This window comes from Hemiscyllium ocellatum, chromosome 9 (genome assembly GCF_020745735.1).
Source record: "Hemiscyllium ocellatum isolate sHemOce1 chromosome 9, sHemOce1.pat.X.cur, whole genome shotgun sequence".
NCBI lineage: Eukaryota > Metazoa > Chordata > Chondrichthyes > Orectolobiformes > Hemiscylliidae > Hemiscyllium > Hemiscyllium ocellatum.
The window spans coordinates 50,300,717-50,320,721 of record NC_083409.1 but is presented as its reverse complement, the minus strand read 5'-3'; the positions used below and the strand labels follow the sequence as shown (position 1 = coordinate 50,320,721).

At 39.2% G+C, this 20,005-nt stretch overlaps 1 protein-coding gene across 1 annotated transcript in view; it reads left to right on the top strand.

Annotated features, from left to right (window-relative positions):
- soat1 (sterol O-acyltransferase 1) overlaps nt 1-18,723 on the top strand; it is a 66,566-nt gene extending 47,843 nt beyond the window's left edge. Inside the window, exons 9-16 of the mRNA XM_060830285.1 lie at nt 1,831-1,912; nt 4,466-4,511; nt 7,335-7,464; nt 8,079-8,176; nt 9,356-9,454; nt 12,691-12,826; nt 15,202-15,347; nt 15,661-18,723. Coding sequence (XP_060686268.1) covers nt 1,831-1,912; nt 4,466-4,511; nt 7,335-7,464; nt 8,079-8,176; nt 9,356-9,454; nt 12,691-12,826; nt 15,202-15,347; nt 15,661-15,717 — 794 coding nt within the window. The 3' untranslated portion in view covers nt 15,718-18,723. The remainder of the gene's footprint in view (nt 1-1,830; nt 1,913-4,465; nt 4,512-7,334; nt 7,465-8,078; nt 8,177-9,355; nt 9,455-12,690; nt 12,827-15,201; nt 15,348-15,660) is intronic.
- The last annotated feature ends 1,282 nt before the right edge of the window (nt 18,724-20,005 follow it).

The window sequence follows — 20,005 nt, the reverse complement described above, 5'->3', positions numbered from 1 at the left end:
AAACTTGATTGGTGGTAGACAAGAACCTGAGGGAAATGGATGTAAATGTGAGAAAGAAAAGTGGAAGGCCGATGAAACTACAATAAACAGCAAGTCAGGCCATCGTCCAAGCAAAGTGAGAAAATGTCAAAGACCAATCTAATGGTAAAATATTCGCTTGCATGGAATATTTTCAATAAGGTAGACAAATAAACAGCACAACTAGTTGAGCGAAAGTGAAGTCTACAGTTGGAGATCAGAGTCGAGAGTGTGGTGCTGGAAAAGCAGCATCTGAGGAGCAGGATAATTGATGTTTTGGGCATAAGCCCTTCATCAGGAATGAGGGGCAGACTCTGATCTCCAGTCTCTGAGTATGTGGGAACGATACCTTCGTGTACCAAGTAGGAAATTATGGAATCCACCAGCCCGGAAGGCTTTTGAAATGAGGCTACTGAATATATTTGAGAGAAAATAAGATATCTGAGCTCTAAATGTGTCAAGAGATATGTGGAGAGAGCACAAGGGGAAGGATCAGCTATGATCATGTTGAATTGTAGAATAGGCTCAATTCATGTTGAATAGGCTCAATTATCAGTTGACCTATTCCTGTTTTCTGTGTTGTGATCCCCCTTTTACATAATAATGGTTAGCATTTGCCGTGTAACTCTGAATGGGGTGGTCACTACCAATTTCAAAGGGAATTTGGTAAGTGAATGAAGAAACAGAACCAGCATAGACTTGACGGACTGAATGCCATCCTCCAGTACTGTACTGTTATTTGATTTAGGATGTCTGACTTTTTGGAGACAAGAACCGGAGTTTATAGGGGGTGTTGCATAGCCAGTAATGAGCAAAATAGATTGCACAGTGGCTCACTGGCTAGCATGCAGCACCAGGGACTCTGGCTCAATTCCAACCTTGAGTGACTGCCTGTGTGGATTTGAATGTTCTCCCTGTGTCTGCGTGGATTTCTGCCGGGTTCTCTGGTTTCCTTCCATAGTCCAAAGATGTAAAGGTTAGGTGAGTCTGTCATGCTGAATAGCCCTGTAGCATGTAGACTAAGTGGATTAACCATGATAAATGTGGGGTTACGGGGATAGAATGGTTTGCTTTTCAGATGGTTGGTGCAGACTAAATGGCCTCAGTTTGCATTGTAGGGACTCTATGATTCTTAGGTAGTGGAGAAAGCAGGAGCAGGATGAACTAGATGATCAACCATGATCATATTGAATGGTGGAGCTAGCTCAAAGGGTTGAAATGCCTAGTCTTGTTCCTATTTTCCGTGTTTCTGTTTGTGTATAGTAGTTAGACTCTGTACACTTCAGTTGGGAAATCCTATATGCTAACGTGGCTAAAGTTAAGAACTCACCGTACAGATATTGCGGGAGCAAACTCTGGTTAATTTTTTGCTCAGGCTGATATAAGGTTCCAACCTATTTTATCATTATCAGTATTGCTTATGCTGATGCAGTATAATTGTTCGGACTAAGATCTAATTCTTAGTCATAGGGTCAAAGCTTACCTTAGCAGAAGTGAAACAAGCTATTTCATTGTTGCTGCTTGGCGTGTTTAGTTATTACTTAGAAGTAAGAAAGTGGCTCTTACAACCTCCAGTCTTGATCTGTGATCTGTGCATGAGAGAAATCAGACCAGAATGAGGAAATTCAAGAATTCTGAAGGAAACAAATGCCTTTGTGCTATGTACCTATTCATATCTATATAGTGGTTCCAATATTTTGCATTAAGCTGGTTTTATTTATGGTTGTAAAAGCATTTCATTTGGATCGGCTGCTTTCTTTCTATTGAAGTCTTCATTGAGATCCTAATCTTTTGGTTTTATCTTTCTCTTAGGTGACGTTCAAATACCACAGTTTTCTCACTATCTCTACTTCCTTTTTGCTCCTACTCTCATATATCGGGACAGCTATCCCAGGTAAACTCAGTCAGACCATTATCAGAAAGCAGGTTGAATGAGTAACAGTTGTATCTTTTTTGAACTATTAATGTTGAGGAAAGTCACCATTGTATTACCACAGCAGACAGCTGCGTTCACTAGGTGAGGAGAGAGGTTCAGAAGGACAGTCCTTAGGGCTAACCTCAGCCAGTGCAAGAACTGAATTCATGCTGTTAATATCACTCTGTATCACAAACCAGCTGTCCACCCAACTGAGCTAACTGACACTCTAGGGACTAGGAAGGTAGGTTTACGATGCAGAGTGATGCCAACAGTATGGATTTAATTACCACACCAGCAGACATTATCACGAAGGACTCCCCTTCTCAACCCCTCTCATTGTCTGATGCATGGTGACCCTCAGGTTTAACTTCTCACCAGATGCGCCTTCTAATGAGAGAGCAGCCCTGTCGTCTGGTAGGATAATGACAACTTGACCTTTGAACAAGTGAACAGTGTCTGTATGGTGTAATTGTAATCTGCTAAACTATTTGAAGTTTTTAGCCGAAACAGAACTAAACCATTTAGCTTATAAAACCTGTTCTGCGGATGCCTGGCCAGACTGTATCTCCACTCCATATCCTTACATTTGCTGCATACCTCTTGATACTCTGATAAATATTAAATCTGATTTTTGAAATTGCCAATGTAACTTCAGCCTTTTGAACAACTAAGTTCCTGATTTTGTTCCTGAAATGTAACTTTAAGATGATCTCTTGTCCTGGATTCCCTTGTGGTAAGTGAAATGTTGTACAAGGTTATTTCCAAGTTATTACTGTTGTAGACCAGACCAGACCAGACCCCATCAATATATTTTAAGAAGGTAGCATAAACCCTAACCCTTTCTTACTTTAATGGTATATGTGAAGTGACATGCTCCAGATGCGTTATGACTGATCAAACTACTCGATGTTAAGAAAACACTATGATTTAAACACTATAATTAAACTACAAATAAGTGGGAGGAATTTAGAATAACTTAACTATTGGAAAATTTAACTGAATAATAGATCCAATACCTATTACTAATTAACTGTTCCCATAAACACATCCCTTGGTCAAAGGACAAATTCAAACACATTCTCCCATGCAGTCCTCTAATCCAGGAGGGAAAAAAAAAATCAAGAGTCAATGTATAGCAGCTAGGTGTCATTCACTGAAGCTTCCAACTCTTTTGAGACTCCAAAGGCTTCTGGTTAAAACTAAAACCTAAAAACTAAAAGAAAACTAGGAAGCCTAGTCTGTGAGAACTGGCCAAACCCAGGCTGATTCTATTGTTCCAACTTTCTTTTTTTAAAAAAAAACCCCAAGGCACCTCAAATTGTTTACTTTCTTCAAAACAGCTCATCACTACTGCCTTACGATCTTTCTCCAAGTAGAAAGCCAGGACTAAATAACCTCTTAAAATGACAGCATTGTTACATTAGGCTGAGTGTTTAAAACCCGGAAAGGTTTGTAGACACCAAAGATTTACTGTACAATAGCCTAGCTTTTTTTTTGGCTTTACACTGATGCAACGTCTTTTTTTCATCATCGTGACGCCTGATCCTCTCCTCCACTTGTTTTATTTGATGCAATGGAATGCAGATGTAGGCATTGTTTCAAGCCTGTGTCCCGAATAGAGGAAGCTGGGACGAGCTTAATTATTGGTGAGCTGTACGTAAGAACATAGGAACTAGGAGTAGGCCATCTGGCCCTTTGAGCCTGCTCTGCCATTCAATAAAATCATGGCTGATCTTTTCATGGCCTCAGCTCCACTTACCCACCCTCTCACCATAACCCTTAATTCCTTCATTGTTCAAAAAAAATCTTACTTTGCTTTAAAAGTATTTACTGAAGTAGCATCAACTACTTCACTGGGCAGGGAATTCCATAGATGCACAACCCTCTGGGTGAAGAAGTTTTTTCTCAATTCAATCCTAAATCTGCTCTCCCACTATTTTGAGGCTATGCCCTCTTGTTCTAGCTTCACCTGCCAGTGGAAACATCCTCTCTACGTCTACCTTATCCATTCCCTTCATAATTCTGTTTCTGTAAGGCCCACCCCTCCATTCCTTCTGAATTCCAATGAATATAATCCCAGTCTACTTGGTCTGTCTTCACAAACCAACCCCTTCAACTCTGAAATCAACCTAGTGAACCTCCTCTGCATCCCCTGTAGTGCTAGTACATCCTTTCTCAAGTAAGGAGACCAAAACTGCACGCAGTATTCCAGGTGTGGCCTCACCAGCATCACGTACAGTTGCAACACCACCTTCCTGCTTTTAAACTGAATTCCTTTAGCAGCGAAGGACAAAATTCCATTTGCCTTACTAATTACCTGTTGTACCTGCAGACCAACCTTCTGTGATTCATGCACGAGGACACCCAGTGATTTATAAATCTGTTTTAAATCATGACTTGAGACTGCAGAATAACTGCAGAACCTATGATTTTATATTGCAAACCAATATAATCCTTTTAATGTGAGCAGGAATTCTGTATTTCAATAAACAAGCTATTATGATATTTGCTGAATTTTTCTTAATGCAGGAATCCTACAATTAGGTGGAGCTACGTTGCTACAAAATTTGCTCAGGTAAAAGTTTTTAAAGCCAAGTAATTTCTGACACGCTGGGTGATATTTCTGTAATGGAGTGAACTTCAATGATGTACTGCAATAGAGGTCTATCTGGTGGCAGTTGGAAATCGGCAGGTATTTGGGCATCTCTGATCTCTGTTTTGCCCTTAGAACCAGAGAATTTAACAGTACTCCAGAAGGTCATTCGATTCATGTTTACAACGACTCATGGAAGAGTTACCCAGATAATCCAAATGTCCAGCCCTGCCTCCAAAGCTCTCTTCAGTACTCAGCTCTCTTTTGTAACCATCGATGAAATCCGCCTCCACCACTCTTCCAGGCAGTGCTTTCCAAATCCTAACAATTGAAGAAAGCAGTTTCTCCTTCTCTCACTCCTAACTATCTTGCTAACCATAATTAAATTGTAACCCTTAGTTACTGATGTACCAACAAGTAGAAACAGAGTATCCTTCTTTACCCTGTCAAAATCTTTACAAAATGAACAGCGAATTATCCCCACATGATGGCCAACATTTGCATCTTCCACCCCTATAAATGACCTTGCAGTTAGTTGCAGCATCTTATTTTAAGACTATCAGAAATATGAAATGGCAAGTGAAAATGTGAGAAATATTCAGCTCTGCAGATTCTGTAGTGAGAAAAACAGAATTAACATTCTAGGTTGTGGCTTTGTGCTATTTGTGGATCTTGCTGTGCGGGGCCAGCTATTTGTATACTGAATTGTTTGTATTTCATAGTAATTTGTGTGCAGCTTTGTACTGTATCTGAGAAATGACAAGGTGATTAAAAATGCAAATCTGTTGTCTCTTGAAGTTTTCAGTGCAGTACTGACTCTGATATGACTTAGACCCATTAATGAGCCAGATGTTTTTCTTTCTGTTGTGACCCTGGATTGCTGTGTGGAAATATTTTGTTTTTTTTAAGACCTCCAAATAATAGTCATACAGCACAGAAAAAGACTCTTTGGCCAACTCCTCTGCACCAATCACACTTCCCAATCTGACCTGTTTTGTTTCCTAGCATGGCCACGTCATCTGAAATAACTCCAGAGGCCGGTATCCCGTCACCAAGAATACCCTCTTTCTTGTTTGTACGTGCATTGTACTTGACACTGGTCTGACTTCCTCAGAATTAGTGCTGAGTGAACAGAACCTCTGTTTGTCTGTCAGCTAGGGCTCCCTGGTTGGACCAGGTTAGCAGCCCCAATCAGGGAACTGATATTTGAGATCCATCTAGCTGACCTCATTACAATCACTCTAAACCCTTCCCATTCATACACCTATCCTGATGCCTTTTAAATTTGTAATTGTATCCACCTCCACCACTTCCTCTGGCAGCTTGTTCTATACACACAAAGACAGTAGCTATTCATCCTGTCTGTGCCCCTCATGGTTTTATAAACTTCTATAAGGTCAGCTCTCGGCCTCTGCTGCAAAGACAAAATATCCCAGCCTACTCAGCCTTTCCGTATAACTCAAACCTCTGGTCCTGACAATATATTTGTAAATCTTTTCTGCAGCCTCTAAAGCTTAACAACACCATTCTTATAGAAGAGCAACTAGAATTGTATACAGTTTTCTAAAAGTGACCTCACCAGTGTCCTGTACAACCGCAACATGACATCCTAACTCTTAAACTCAATGTTCTGACCAATGAAGGCAAATGAGGCAAATGCCTTCACTACCCTGTCTACCTGAGACTTCACTTTAAGGAACAGTACATTTGCAAACCCAGGTCTCTTTGTTCAGCAGGACTCCCCAGGGCCCTATGATTAATTGTATAAGTCCTACCCTGATTTGCCATGCCAAAAAGCAACACCTCACATTTATCTAAATTAAACTCCATCTGCTATTCTCTGCCCCATTGGTCCATCTGATCAAAGTCCTGTGGTACTCTGAGGTAACCTTCACTGTCTACAAGATAACCTGTTTTAATGTCATCTGCAAACTTAGTAACCATACCTCCTCATATTCACATCCAAATCAATTATCTAAGTGACAATAAGTAGTGTACCCAGCACAGATTCCTGTGGCACACTACTGGTCACAGGCCTCTAGTCTGAAAAGCAATCCTCGAACAGCACCCTCTGTCTTCTACCTTCAAGCTAATTTTATATCCAATTGGCTAGATCCCCAGATTCCATGTGATCTAACCTTGCTAACCAGCATGGAACCTTTTTGAACACTTTGCTGTAGGCCACATAGACAATGGCTACTGTTCTGCCTTCATCAATCTTCTCTGTCACCTTTTCAAAAAAAAACTCAAGTTAGTGATAGACGATTTCACACAGCCATGTTATGATCCCAATCTGTCCTTGCCTTTCCAAATGCATATAAGTCCTGTCCTTCAGAATCTTCTCCATTGACTTATCCACTATTGCTACCAGGCTTACTGGTCTGTAGTTTTCTGGCTTTTCCTTGATGCTTTTCTTATAAATGGCATCACATTATCCAACCTCTAGTCTTCTGGCACCTCCCCCGTTGCTGTCAGTGATACAAATATCTCCCCAAAGGGCTTGGTAGTTTCTTCCTTGGCTTCAAAGACAGTTCAGGTCCCAGGGATGTATCTACCTCTTAGGCATTTTAAGACCCCAGCACCCCTTCTTGTCATATGAGCTCTTTTCAAGCCATTGCTATATATTTCCCCACGTTCCCTAGCTTCCATGTTATTCTCCACAGTAAATACTGACACAAAATATTAATTTAGTATCTCACCCCCATCTCCTGTGGTTCTATGCATAGATGGCCACATTGATTTTTTTAGATGGCCCTATTATCTCCCTGGGCTCTTTCGTCCTAAATTATCTTTTTGGTTTTTCAGGTTCTGGGCTGTCTGTTTTATGCTTACTATATCTTCGTCCGACTCTGTATTCCGTTGTTTCGAAATATCAGCAAGGAGCCATTCAGCTTGAAAGTCCTTGTTCTTTGCATCTTCAACTCCATTTTGCCAGGTATGGACCATCCTTACACTGTGATGCTGAAAGTGGAAACATAGAGCATACTGCAGGAAGTGCTTGTTTTGAATGGTGCAATGAATACATGAAAGACAATTAATTGAGGACACTGGTGCAGTAATGTATTTAGACCACTCGAGCAGATCAGGCCTTCTTTTATACTATTTGAGCAAAGCATGTTAATATAGTGTGGACTAAGCTCTAAGTTGGAAAACCTCTTCTGCAGTCTGATTCAGATGGCACTGATATTTAGCTTAGAGTACTAAGCGCAAGTGTGAAAGTTTACACTCGTCATTTGAGTACTGTTTGGAGATTTAGAAGTTTAACAGAGACTTTCAGCAGATCATTTTATAGAATGGGTCTGGTACTGATCTTTGAGCAGTATTCTTTCTATTGCCTGGAAAGGGTAGTTTTCTGTACCTCCATTTGACTGAAATTAATCATTTTCTTTTTGTTTTTTTTCTTAACTTAGCAGGTTGTGAAGTTCAGGGATTGCTCTTCAGTAAAACATGAATTGGCAAAAGATCTAATATTGAGATTTTTTTTCTATTTATCACAACATGGCTAATTTTTAGAACTACCCTAAACTTTGTTTTTTGTTTGTGTTTCAGGTGTGTTGGTACTATTCCTCGCCTTCTTTGCATTCCTGCACTGCTGGCTCAATGCCTTTGCTGAAATGTTGCAGTTTGCTGACAGGATGTTCTACAAGGTATCCTTCTAAATTAATTTTTAAAAATCCACCAGGTATATCTCGATGTGGTTTTCATCTTTGATAGAAGCCACTCCTCTGAAGGGAATATCATGGTATATTTTTTGATTATCTAAGTGCCACTTAGTTCACAATAGTCTTGAACTACTATAGATTAATTCTGTTGTGCTTCTGGAGTGCAATACAACTGAGTACAATGTGCAGTTTAATCACTTTGTTTAAAAAAAAGTATCTATTATCCCTGCTAGTCCAGATATTATACACATTTTCCATTTGTTGTTAACCAAGGTTGATGTCCACAAATGATGTGCATGTTGTTAATGATACCTGTGGTGTAATCAAAAAGTACCAGGAAATATGTTTATTTTTAAAACTGAAGACTTTTGCTTCTCTCTGCCTTTAGTAGTCAAGAAAAAAAGATGCAAACAAACTCGATCATCATATGGCATTTTACAAAGGCTGGCAGAAAAATACTGATGGCAGAAACTTAGGAGCAGAAGCCCTTTGAGCCTGCTCTGCTATTAAATATGATTGTGGCTGATCATCCAACTCAATATTCTATTCCACTTTATCCCCACACCCTTGATCCCTTTAACCCTGAGACATATATCCAACTCCTTCCTGAAAACATTTGTGTTTTGGCCTCAACTACTTTCTGTGGCAGAGAATTCCACAGGCTCATTGCTCTGAGTGAAGAAATCTCTCCTCATCTCAGTAAGCAACTTCTCCTGGGCTTCCTGCAACTGATAAAGGTGCCACAAAGGATGAACTTTTCTATAAACATTTGTATAGTATATAATTAAATACATTGTCAGGATACAGCTGCTGACTCCTGTTTCCGAGCTTTTTTTTTGTGGAATTTTAGTGGTGCAGTTGAGTGAAGATTAGCAAGGTGAAGGGAGGTGGGCTACATTAGAGGATGAACTGCTTCCCAAATCCAAACATTTTCTTCTGGTTGTATGTTGTTGGATGACTTTATGCAGAATGTTTATTTGCAAGCTGTTTCCAAGCACACACTGGGAGAAGTATTTATCATGAAAAATGTACCTCCTGTAAATCTGTTAACTTGTAGCATCTGGGTAAATTGATTGATTGATTTCAGTTAAAATCAGGATTAATGTATGTGGAATTTTCCTTTTATTTTATTAAACTACATTTGCTTTCTTCATTTCCTTTCAGGACTGGTGGAATTCCACATCATTTGCAAATTACTACCGGACCTGGAATGTAGTTGTCCATGATTGGCTGTACTATTATGCATATAAGGATTTTCTCTGGGTGAGGAGCTATTTCAAGCCATTAGATTTAACTGAGAAAATTCCCTGAAGAGTTGAGGGGAAGAAACAAATTACAATTCTTAGATTTTTCACACTAGCTAGCCCTCAACAGCAAGTTATCAAAAATATAATTCAAAGTCAACTTTTCAGATTGCTTTTGTTCTGCAGCATGAAACTTGGGAAAGCCACTCTCAGAATCTGGATTAACTTAAAATCATAGAATCCTTAAAGTGTGGAAGCAGGCCATTTTGAATCCACACCAACCCTCGAAGGCCATCCTACTCAGACCCTCTACCCTATCCTTGTAACCCTGGATTTTCTTTGGCTAATCCACCTAACCTGCACATCTCTGGATACTACGGGCAGTTTTGGATCGTAGGAGGAAACTGGAGCATCCAGAAGAAATCAAGCAGGCACTTAAACAATGCCTAAACTCCACATAGTCGCCCGAGGGTGGAATCAAACCCAGGTCTCTGGCACTGAGAGGCAGCAATGCTAACCACTGAATCACTATGCCACTGGCTTGTTTTGTTTTGATTTCTAATGCTCAATTCCAACTAGCAGAACAAAGGCTACGCTTAAATTTCTTCCTAATAACCATTGTTTGAAACATTAAGATATTGGGAGTTTTGTCCTGGGGTCCCATGGAAAAATGCAGGAGTCTGAAGCACAGCTATTTTTTTATGGAATCTTTATTGTGTGACATACTTAAATACAAGTGAGCCTGATGTTGGTGGTGGGCCAGTTTTTGGAGGGAATCCTGAGGGACAGGGTGTATAAGTATTTGGAAAGGCAAGGACTGATTAGGGATAGTCAGCATAGCTTTGTGTGTGGGAAATCATGTCTCACAAACTGCATTGAGTTTTTTGAAGAAGTAACAAAGAGGATTGATGAGGGCAGAGCAGTAGATGTGATCTATATGGACTTCAGTAAGGCATTCGACAAGGTTCCCCATGGGAGACTGGTTAGCAAGGTTAGATCTCACAGAATACATTCTTGCCATTTGGATACAGAACTGGCTCAAAGGTAGAAGACAGAGGGTGGTGGTGGAGAGTTGTTTTTCAGACTGGAGGCCTGTGACCAGTGGACTGCCACAAGGATTGGTGCTGGGACCTCTACTTTCGTCATTATCATAAATGATTTGGATGCAAGCATAAGAAGTACAGTTAGTAAGTTTGCAGGTGACACCAAAATTGGAGGTGTAGTGGACAGCAAAGAGGGTTATCTCCAATTACAACATGATCTTGATCAGCTGGGCCAATAGGCCGAGAAGTGGCAGATGGAGTTTCATTCAGATAAATGTGAGGTGCTGCATTTTGGGAAAGCAAATCTTAGCAGGACTTATACACTTTATGGTAAGGTCCTAGGGAGGGTTGCTGAACAGAGAGACCTTGGAGTGCAGGTTCATAGCTCCTTGAAAGTGGAGTCGCAGGTAGATAGGATAGTGAAGAAGGCGTTTGGTATGCTTTCTTTTATTGGTCAGCGTATTGAGTACAGGAGTTGGGAGGTCATGTTGCGGTTGTACGGGACATTGGTTAGGCCACTACTGGAATATTGCGTGCAAATCTGATCTCCTTCCTATTGGGAAGATGTTGTGAAACTTGAAAGGGATCAGAAAAGATTTACAAGCATGTTGCCAGAGTTGAAGGATTTGAGCTACAGGGAGAGGCTGAACAGGCTGGGGCTGTTTTCCCTGGTGTGTTGGAGGCTGAGGGGTGACCTTATAGACGTTTACAAAATTATGAGGGGCATGGATAGGGTAAATAGGCAAAGTCTTTTCCCTGGGGTCAGGGAGTCCAGAACTAGAGGGGAGAGGGGAAAGATATAAAAGGGACAACCTTTTCATACAGAGGATGGTACGTGTATGGAATGAGCTGCTGGAGGAGGCTGGTACAATTGCAACATTTAAAAAGCATTTGGATGAGTATATGAATAGGAGGGGTTTGGAGGGATATGGGCTGGGTGTCGGCAAGTGGGACTAGATTGGGTTGGGATATCTGGTTGGCATGGTTGGGTTGGACCGAAGGATCTGTTTCCATGCTGTACATTTCTATGACTCTTATTCTAAAAGAACTGTAATTTTGTTTCTTTTCCCCATGCTCTGTCATGGAGACATTATTCCACTTAATCCTGTTGAATTTTATCTATTTATAATTATCCGCTCACCGGATTAGGGTTGCTGCTACATTGTCTGTCTTCACAGTATCTTTTGGTTTTTAGTGTTTGGAAATATAAAAATTGACAGCAATTTTGGAGAAAATGGAGTTTCAGACATTTTACTTCAAATACCTGACTGATCATTATTGGACTTGCACCTTAGTTTGTTTAAGCAGTTTAGTGTAAATGGCTTATGCCTGAAATGTCAATTTTCCTATTCCTTCGATGCTGCTTAGGCGGCTGTGATTTTCCAGCATCATGCTCTTTGACTACTGTAAATTATTACTGAATATCAGTCATATGCTTAGTTTAGGCTGATACTGTGAATTTGGCACCACAATTGTTCTGAATTTGGTAGCAAAATAGAATTTCTGTTTTCAAGGCATCTGGCAGCATGAGCTCCGAATGTATGGCATTAAAATGTCAAAAGTTCAGGTAGTTGGTCATAGCTGAAGCTTCCAATCTAGAACTAGCACATGTCAGCCCACATGGATAATGATCATCACGTAGACAAACTGAAGAATGCTGTGCTATGTGACTATATTGACATGTGGGTTTTAAAATTGGACTCAATTTATAAGTACTGAAAATATGTGTTTACATCTGATCTGGTAATACAGTAAAGTTCAGCTGAGTTAATTGAGTTAAAAGAACTAAAACATTTAGAAACATTTTTAATATTATGATATTTCAAGATTTTTTACACATTTTTAAATATATTTCAATTTGAAATTATGTATGCTAGTTTGAAAGTTGTACACTGTCAGTTGGGAAGTGCGAGACAGAGGTCTTAGCATTTGTGTTATCCTGCAATGGTGGGTGATAGAGTAAATGGCATTGTTTGGAAGAGTAACTTGGGCTTTCCGATGGAATCAAATGGTTTAATAATTTAAATTAAGTGAATTTTGGGTTGGTTACAAGCCTTTGAGGGACTGAACAGGCAGTCCCTGGATTGTCTGTGAATTATGTTGGCCAGCAGAGTTTATGGCTGTTCTTTTAACTTTTTGTGCATTCACAGCTCTTGAAACTTGAGGTTTTCAAATTTCTGACTTAACCCTTTTGAATTTTATCTATTTACAGTTATTCACTCACCGGTTTAGGGCTGCTGCTATGTTGTCCGTCTTCACAGTATCTGCAGTAGTTCATGAGTATGTACTGGCAATTTGCTTTGGGTTCTTCTATCCAGTCCTCTTCTGTCTGTTCATGTGCTTTGGAAGTAAGTATTTTTTGATTTTGCTTGGAATGTAGTGTTCAGTCATACAATGCTCTGATTATTTATGAGTGGATGTGGTGATGTTAAGCATATTATTGAATATATGACAGTAGTCTGCAGACTAAAGTTTATTGAAGTTTGTTTTTTAACTCTGTCCTTCATCAATATCCATGCCTAATATTCCCAGCAAGACCTCTTGGTACCAGTGAGAACCTGATGCATCTTGGTATCTTAAAACTTCAGTTTATACTATCACAATCTTGCAAGTTTTTAAAATTCATTTATAGGATATGGGGATTAGTACCTAGACAAGCCTTTAGTATAATCTCTACTTGCCCTTGGTAGTAAGCTGCTCTCTTGAACTTCTGCAGTACTAGTGGAAAACCAACAATGTTATTAGTGAAAAGATTTCAGGATTTTTACACAATGGCACGAATGGAACAATGATATACTTCAAAGTCAGGGTAGTGAGTGGCTTGGAAGAGTGTTTGTAGGAGGTGATGTTTCCATCTGTGTGTTGCCTTTGTCCTTCGAATGGAAATGGTCACGTATTTGGAAGGTGCTTTCAAAGAAGCTTTTGGTGAGTTTCTGCTATATGTTTTGTAGATAGTGCAGGCTGCTGTTATGTAACATCGGTGGTGGAGGAAGTGGATGTTTGAGGATGCCAGTCGACTGGGCCAGTTTGTCTGAATGATGTCAAGCTTTTTGTATTGAAGCTGTACTCATCTAGTTATATGGGGTTCATCACACATCTGACTTCACTTGTAGATAGTGAGTAGGCTTTGGAGAGTAAGGAGAGTTATTTGCTGCAGGATACCTAGCCTCTGACCTACTCTTGTAGCCACTATATTTAAACGGCTATTCACATTCATTTTCTGGTCAACAGTAACCACCAGGATAATAGTGGGGGGTCCAATCGTGATAGTGACTGTTATGGGGTGATGGTTAGATTGTTTCTGTCTCTTCCTGGAGAAGATATTTTTCTGGTGTTGATGCTTTTGTCGCTTGTCAGCCCAAGCCTGGATATTGTCCAAACCTTGTTGTATTTGAGCATGGACTGCTTCAGTACCTGAATCCTGAATGGTGCTGAACTTTGTACAATCATTAGCGAACATCCCCACTTCTCACCTTTTGGCTGGGGGAAGGTCATTGAAGCAGCTGAAGAAAGACGAGCCGAAGACATAAGGCTGAAGAACTCATGAAGACATGACCTGAAGCTGAGGTAACTGATCTTCAACAACTAGAGCCATCTTACTATGTGCCATGTACGGCACAAGCTAGCAGAGTTTTCCTCGTGAGTTCCCATTGATTCCAGGGCTGCTTTATGTCACACTCTTCAAATGTGGCCTTGATACTGAAGACGGTCATTCTCACCTCACATCTGCAATTCAGCTTCCTTGTCCATGTTTGAACCAAAGCTGTTGTGAGGTCAGGAGCTGAGTGACCCTAGCAGAACTCTAACTGGTATCAGTGAGCAGGTTATTGCTGAGCAAGTGCTGCTTGATGGAACTGATTGAGAGTAGATTAATGAGGCGGTAATTATCCAAGTTGGATTTGTCCAGTTTTTTTTTAAGTGGAGGACATAGAGAGCACGTCTTCCTCCATTGCTAAGTAGATACTTGTGTAGCTGCAGTGGAAAAGCTTGCCTGGGATGTGGCAGGTTCTGGAATACAAGTTTATGGTACTATTGCTGGAATGTTGTCAGGACTCAATATAGCCTTTCAAATGACTCCAATCATTTCTTGACTTCATGTGGCCTGAGTTGAATTTGCTGAAGACTTGGGGACCACTGAAGGAGATAAATGGATCATCTGTTTGGCACTTCTGAGTGAAGATTTGTTACAAATCCTTCAGCTTTATCTTTTGCATTGATGTTCTGGGTTCCCCCAGCATTGTGGCTGGGGATAAGTGTGGATCCTGCTCTTCCAGGAACTTTTTAATTGACTGCTACCATTCATGACTGGATGTTTCAGATGTGCAAAACTTGCATCTGATCCAATGGTTTTGGAATTGCTTAGCTCTGTTGATTACTTGGTGCTTATGCTGTTTGGCATGCAAGTAGTCTTGTTTGGCACCTCATTTTCAGGTATACCTTGTGCTGCTCTTGGCATACCTTTTGTAATCTTCTTTGTACCAAGCTTGACATCCTGGCTTTATGGCAATGGTAGAATGGGAGGTGTGTGAGGCCATGATGTGAGAACAACATTGATTGTTCAGCAATTCACTTGTTTGAAATAATCTGTTTTCTGTGCAGAAGCAAACAAAGGTAATGGTATTATTCTGTGTAGGTAGTTAACAACTTGCACTTGATGGTCAGTAATTACTGTCTTGATTATTAAAGTTCCTGCCAAGTGTTAATTGATATCTCCTCTTGTTAGTGGCATTCAATTTTGTACTGCATGATCGCCGGAAAGGTCCTGTGTGGAACGTGGTGATGTGGACATCATTGTTTCTGGGCCAAGGCATGTTGGTGTGTCTATATTCTCAAGAATGGTATGCCCAGCAGCAGTGTCCCCTTACTAATGTAAGTCTGTGTGCAAAAATGAACTTGATAATTTTTCTTCTAATAATGTACTCAAACATTTTATAAGAATACTGAGGATGCAAGAGTGTGGGTTGCAGTTTGACTGGATTTTGCAAACAAAGTAAAAATGGAAATACTTTAATTAGATTTTTAGTAAGTGACAGTATATTTATACCAAAGTATTTGATAGAGTCAACCATAGTGTTGAAAAGCTTTACTAGAATCTTTTATTGTTACAGTCACATTAATATTCTCCAACTGTGTTTTTTTAAAAAAACATTGTATTTTATCAAATTATATTTTGTCTTTTCAGCCCTCTTTCTTGGACTTGGTGAAGCCACGTTCCTGGACATGTCGTTTGCACTCGTAGTGGATGTGATCAGTGGAACATTTCCGTCTGAATGCAGCTGCACCTTTCATCAACCAAATGAATGTTTCTCTTACACCAGAGTGCCTGCTTCCTGAACTGTCTTAAATTTTGGTCATTAAGCTGGATGTTCTCCTGAGAATCACTAATCACAGGACAAATGCCAATTTAATGCTATACATACTGTATTAAGCAACCACCATCTGCATCATGGATGGGAGGGATGCTCAAAATTAAGTACTGACTGGAGGGGAAGGTGTTTTAGATCTTTAATTCATATTAATTCTTTCTCTCTTATCACACATTTATTCACCCCCCCCCCCCCGCCCTCTCAAAATCCCCTGTAGAAACTGAAGATAAATGAGACTTGACTACTGAATTGTAAGGCCTTAAAATCTTGCACATGCAGAGAAGGCAGTTAGCAAGTGTATTCTTTTATTTCACTGAAAATACAAATGTCAAGGAAGATGATCACTTCTTAGTTTAGCAATATGGCTATTTGGAGGGAAATTAAAGGCCTGCATTCCACCCCCTCTGCCCATTGTAAACCCTCCATGTTCCTTATTTCAGACCATTTTGGAAGGCATTTAGTAATTTTCCATTGACAAGGAAGTTGGTAAGTTGCTGTGATGTTATTCACCTTTCAGCATATCCTAAAGTCACAAAAATCTAGCTAAAGTAACTGTGCTGAAACTGGTTTTTGAGAGTAGAGCATTGTCAAAATTGATAGTGCTCGAAATGTTAACTGTTTATTGGGCTATATCCAAAAAAAACTTGAGAGGAACATATTGTTGAACAATGTACAATGATTTTGTATTGGTGTTTGAATTTCACATGCCTTTTTTTTAATGTTGTCTTTGTCATGCTGAAGATGCTAACCCAAATTTCCATGGATGTCTTTCATTTTTTGGTACCTCATGCAGAATGTTGGTCTGGATACTCGAGACTGCACAGAGAACTTTGACCAGTGTTTCTGCTCTTAACACTGCAATCATTAAAATACTCTCATGGCCAGTCCAACTGAGGTAAACTGACTAATCACATTGGAAATGAAAGTAGGATTCTTGATGTGAGCACATTATATACGAAATTACTAAAACTAAGTTTTGTACTTGGATTCACTGTTAGAGTTGGGATTCAGAATTGAAAATCTTGGAGGCTTGATCATATTTTTTTCATTTTGTCTAATTTTATGTTGTTCTAGTTGAATAATACAAGAACACACTTGCCTGTTCCTGTCCTAATGGAGTAAAGTACCAAAAGTAAGTACTTCAAGGGGCAAACTGCATCTTAGTATTAAAACGAAGATGTCAGTGTTGTGAATATTGGATTTGAACTTTGAATCCATTAACTGCAGAAATGTTAAAATATGACTACTTATTACAAGTGACATTTCAAACACATACTTTATTACATTTTTTGTTTTATTCTGAAGATCAGAATTTTGGATTGGAAGCCTAAAAATCGAAATGAATGATAAGTAAAATCTGAACACATTTTGTTGTGTCTTCATCCTCCATTGCATAACAAGTGAACATCTCAATAGTGGTTAGGCTTCAAGTGCGCAGAGCACAAGTGTAGAGTCCAGAAAAATGCTTTTCATCATTGAGGCCTGCAACAATTCCACCATTATTATCCTGAAAACGGATTCATACCTACCACTGGTCAGATGCTTTTTTTTCTGGGCCTGGAACTACTTGTGGTTCCGTTACACTGCACAGTTTCCTCCAACTTCCTTGTATTATTCAACTAGAAAAGTATGAGGAGTAGAGAAGAAAATCACCTGACTTGCCAACTCGCCCAAGTATATCTTGTTCATTGTTAACTAATCTAAGCAGTCCTTGGCAGTATTTTTGGTAAACATAATGAGCCTTGTCTGCCCTCTTTCCTGACCAAAGGTGGCTATCCATTAAATGATTGCTAGGAAAATTTAAAGGGATTTGAAAGCAATATTTATTGTAAAAGATTGTGAGGAGAACTTTTTCCATGTGAGTCTTCTTGCTTCTCCTAATTGGCTGGGTACTAAATATACTTCACACCAAAGGCAATGGATGGAGCTAGAGGGACCTGCTTATTTTTTTTTAATTACTAGAAATTCTCAGTTGTGTTTTGTGATGTATTTGCACATTTCTCTTGATTCTGCATTGAAAAGTCCTCCAGTGCCAATTGTTTCTCTGCGTTCACCAATATGGATTGTAAACTTCATTGATCATTTCTTGGGGAAAAGAAAATTTATAGCTTCACTAAGCTGCATTTGTTCAGATTTTCTTGCTCTCTCAAATGCTCAATTTGTTTTGTAACGTGCAAAGGGATGATGAGTGAATTCCACGCTGGTGCTTGGAACTCTAATAACTGCTTCTGGTAAATCATTGTTTTTGTAACACGTGTCAAAAAACAATAGAGTACGGGTTTCCACTTGTTCACTGTGTACAGAGTTACTTCACGTTGACAGGCATTTTAGTTGGAAAGGTAAACTTGATTATTCAAGACCATAATTGAACACTTTGGTAACCATTTTTTCCCCAAAGTTTCATATTCAATCATCATTTACTTATTCCCCATGTCAAACAAAAGCTGAAATTTTTATTGGAAAAAGCAACCTACGTTTTGTTCCCAATAGATGCACATATATTAGTGCTGACTGATTTTTTAACTCTTTCACCAACCAACTAACAATGACCAACCCACCTCAAACCTTTCTTCACGAATGCCATGTTTATTCCTCTACAAAGCTGTATGTTCTGAAAGGATTGTTTGATTTAAGAGATGCCATTATAGGTATCTAGAAGGGGAACAGTGTTTTGAAGAGCAGTATGTACTCCTTTTATGTTCAGAGTTGAAACACACAATCGCATTTCATATGACAGTTGTTGATCCAAAGATGTATTATAAATGAATACATGCTATTTTTGGAATATCTGTTTTGAAGGCTGATCATGTCCAAGAATGGGATCTTGTGAAATATTTTGTCACGAATAAATGTATAAGTATTTGGTTCTGAATTGACAACCAGTTTTAAGATAAGGTCTCTTGGGGATTTGACTGCTGTCACAATGTTCATTGTTTGGAGGATACTTATTTATAGATTAAACACAACTTTTGGTTAATTGGGGAAAAATGAAATGTTCGTTCAATGTACTGATTTTCCAACTCATTTGAAATATCATTGTAATCCAATTCAGTGAGTAATCTCTGTCCATATTTTCGTTTAAAGCAGAAGTCATTTCAGATTCACGTCTACAAAAAGCTCATTGATTGAGAGGCCATATCATATGAATATCAGAAATTGTAATGAAGGATGCTATTCCTGCCATTTTGGCATGTATCTTGTTTAGAAAAAATAAATATATATAAATACCTGACCTCTGATTACACACTGCAAAAACGAAGTCTTCTAACATCTAATATGTTAGACTCTAGTTTTTATACCACGAAGTTGAATACTGCTTTTCATATCTTTTTAAAAACAACCTCATACCTCATTGAAAGATAGATCCCATTTCCTTTTTGTAGGCAATATAAAGCTCAGTTCAGTATCTATCTGGGACAGATTTACAAAATTCCCCAGAAGCCTATTTATCTGACCATTGCAAAAAATTACTCTGCCATACAATAAGATCGATGACATACAAATAACTGCAAGCATCTTGTACTTCAAGCAAGCAATTTTGATTTGTCGGTAAAAAGATGATACACTCCAATTGGCATTGTTATGACAGTTTTCATTCGCATGGATCTTGCAGTTGTGCAATTACAATGTGATACTTTCTGGAGGCTTGGTCTGGACTGGCCTGAGTAAAGCAAAATGGGTATCTGTTCAAGCTTTACCATCCAGTTTGCAGTCCAAGTTTTGTGATGATGCAAAACCAAAATCACTTTGCACTAACACCAAACTTGTATTGTGATAACTTGCTACATTAGTCTTTCTTTTGTATCATTTGTTTGATGCATCACTGCATAAGACAATTTTGCTTCTAAAATGCATTATCTTTTAGGTTCATATTTGCAGTAAAACATTTCCAAGGAGCTGTTGGCTGAAATGTTCAGTAATGTGTGCAGACCTTATTTTGCTTAGTAGAGTTCAGGGTGTTGTCTGCTCTTTTTTAATTGTAGCTTGTAACCTTGAATATTGCCATTGTGCAACAGTAGACTGTTGTCATGAAGCAATGTAACCCAGATTTATAGGAACAAAAAAATGCTGGAGATCACAGCAGATCAGACACCATCCATGGAGAGAGAGCAAGCTAACATTTCGAGTCTGGATGACCTGAACCTAGATTTATATAACTTT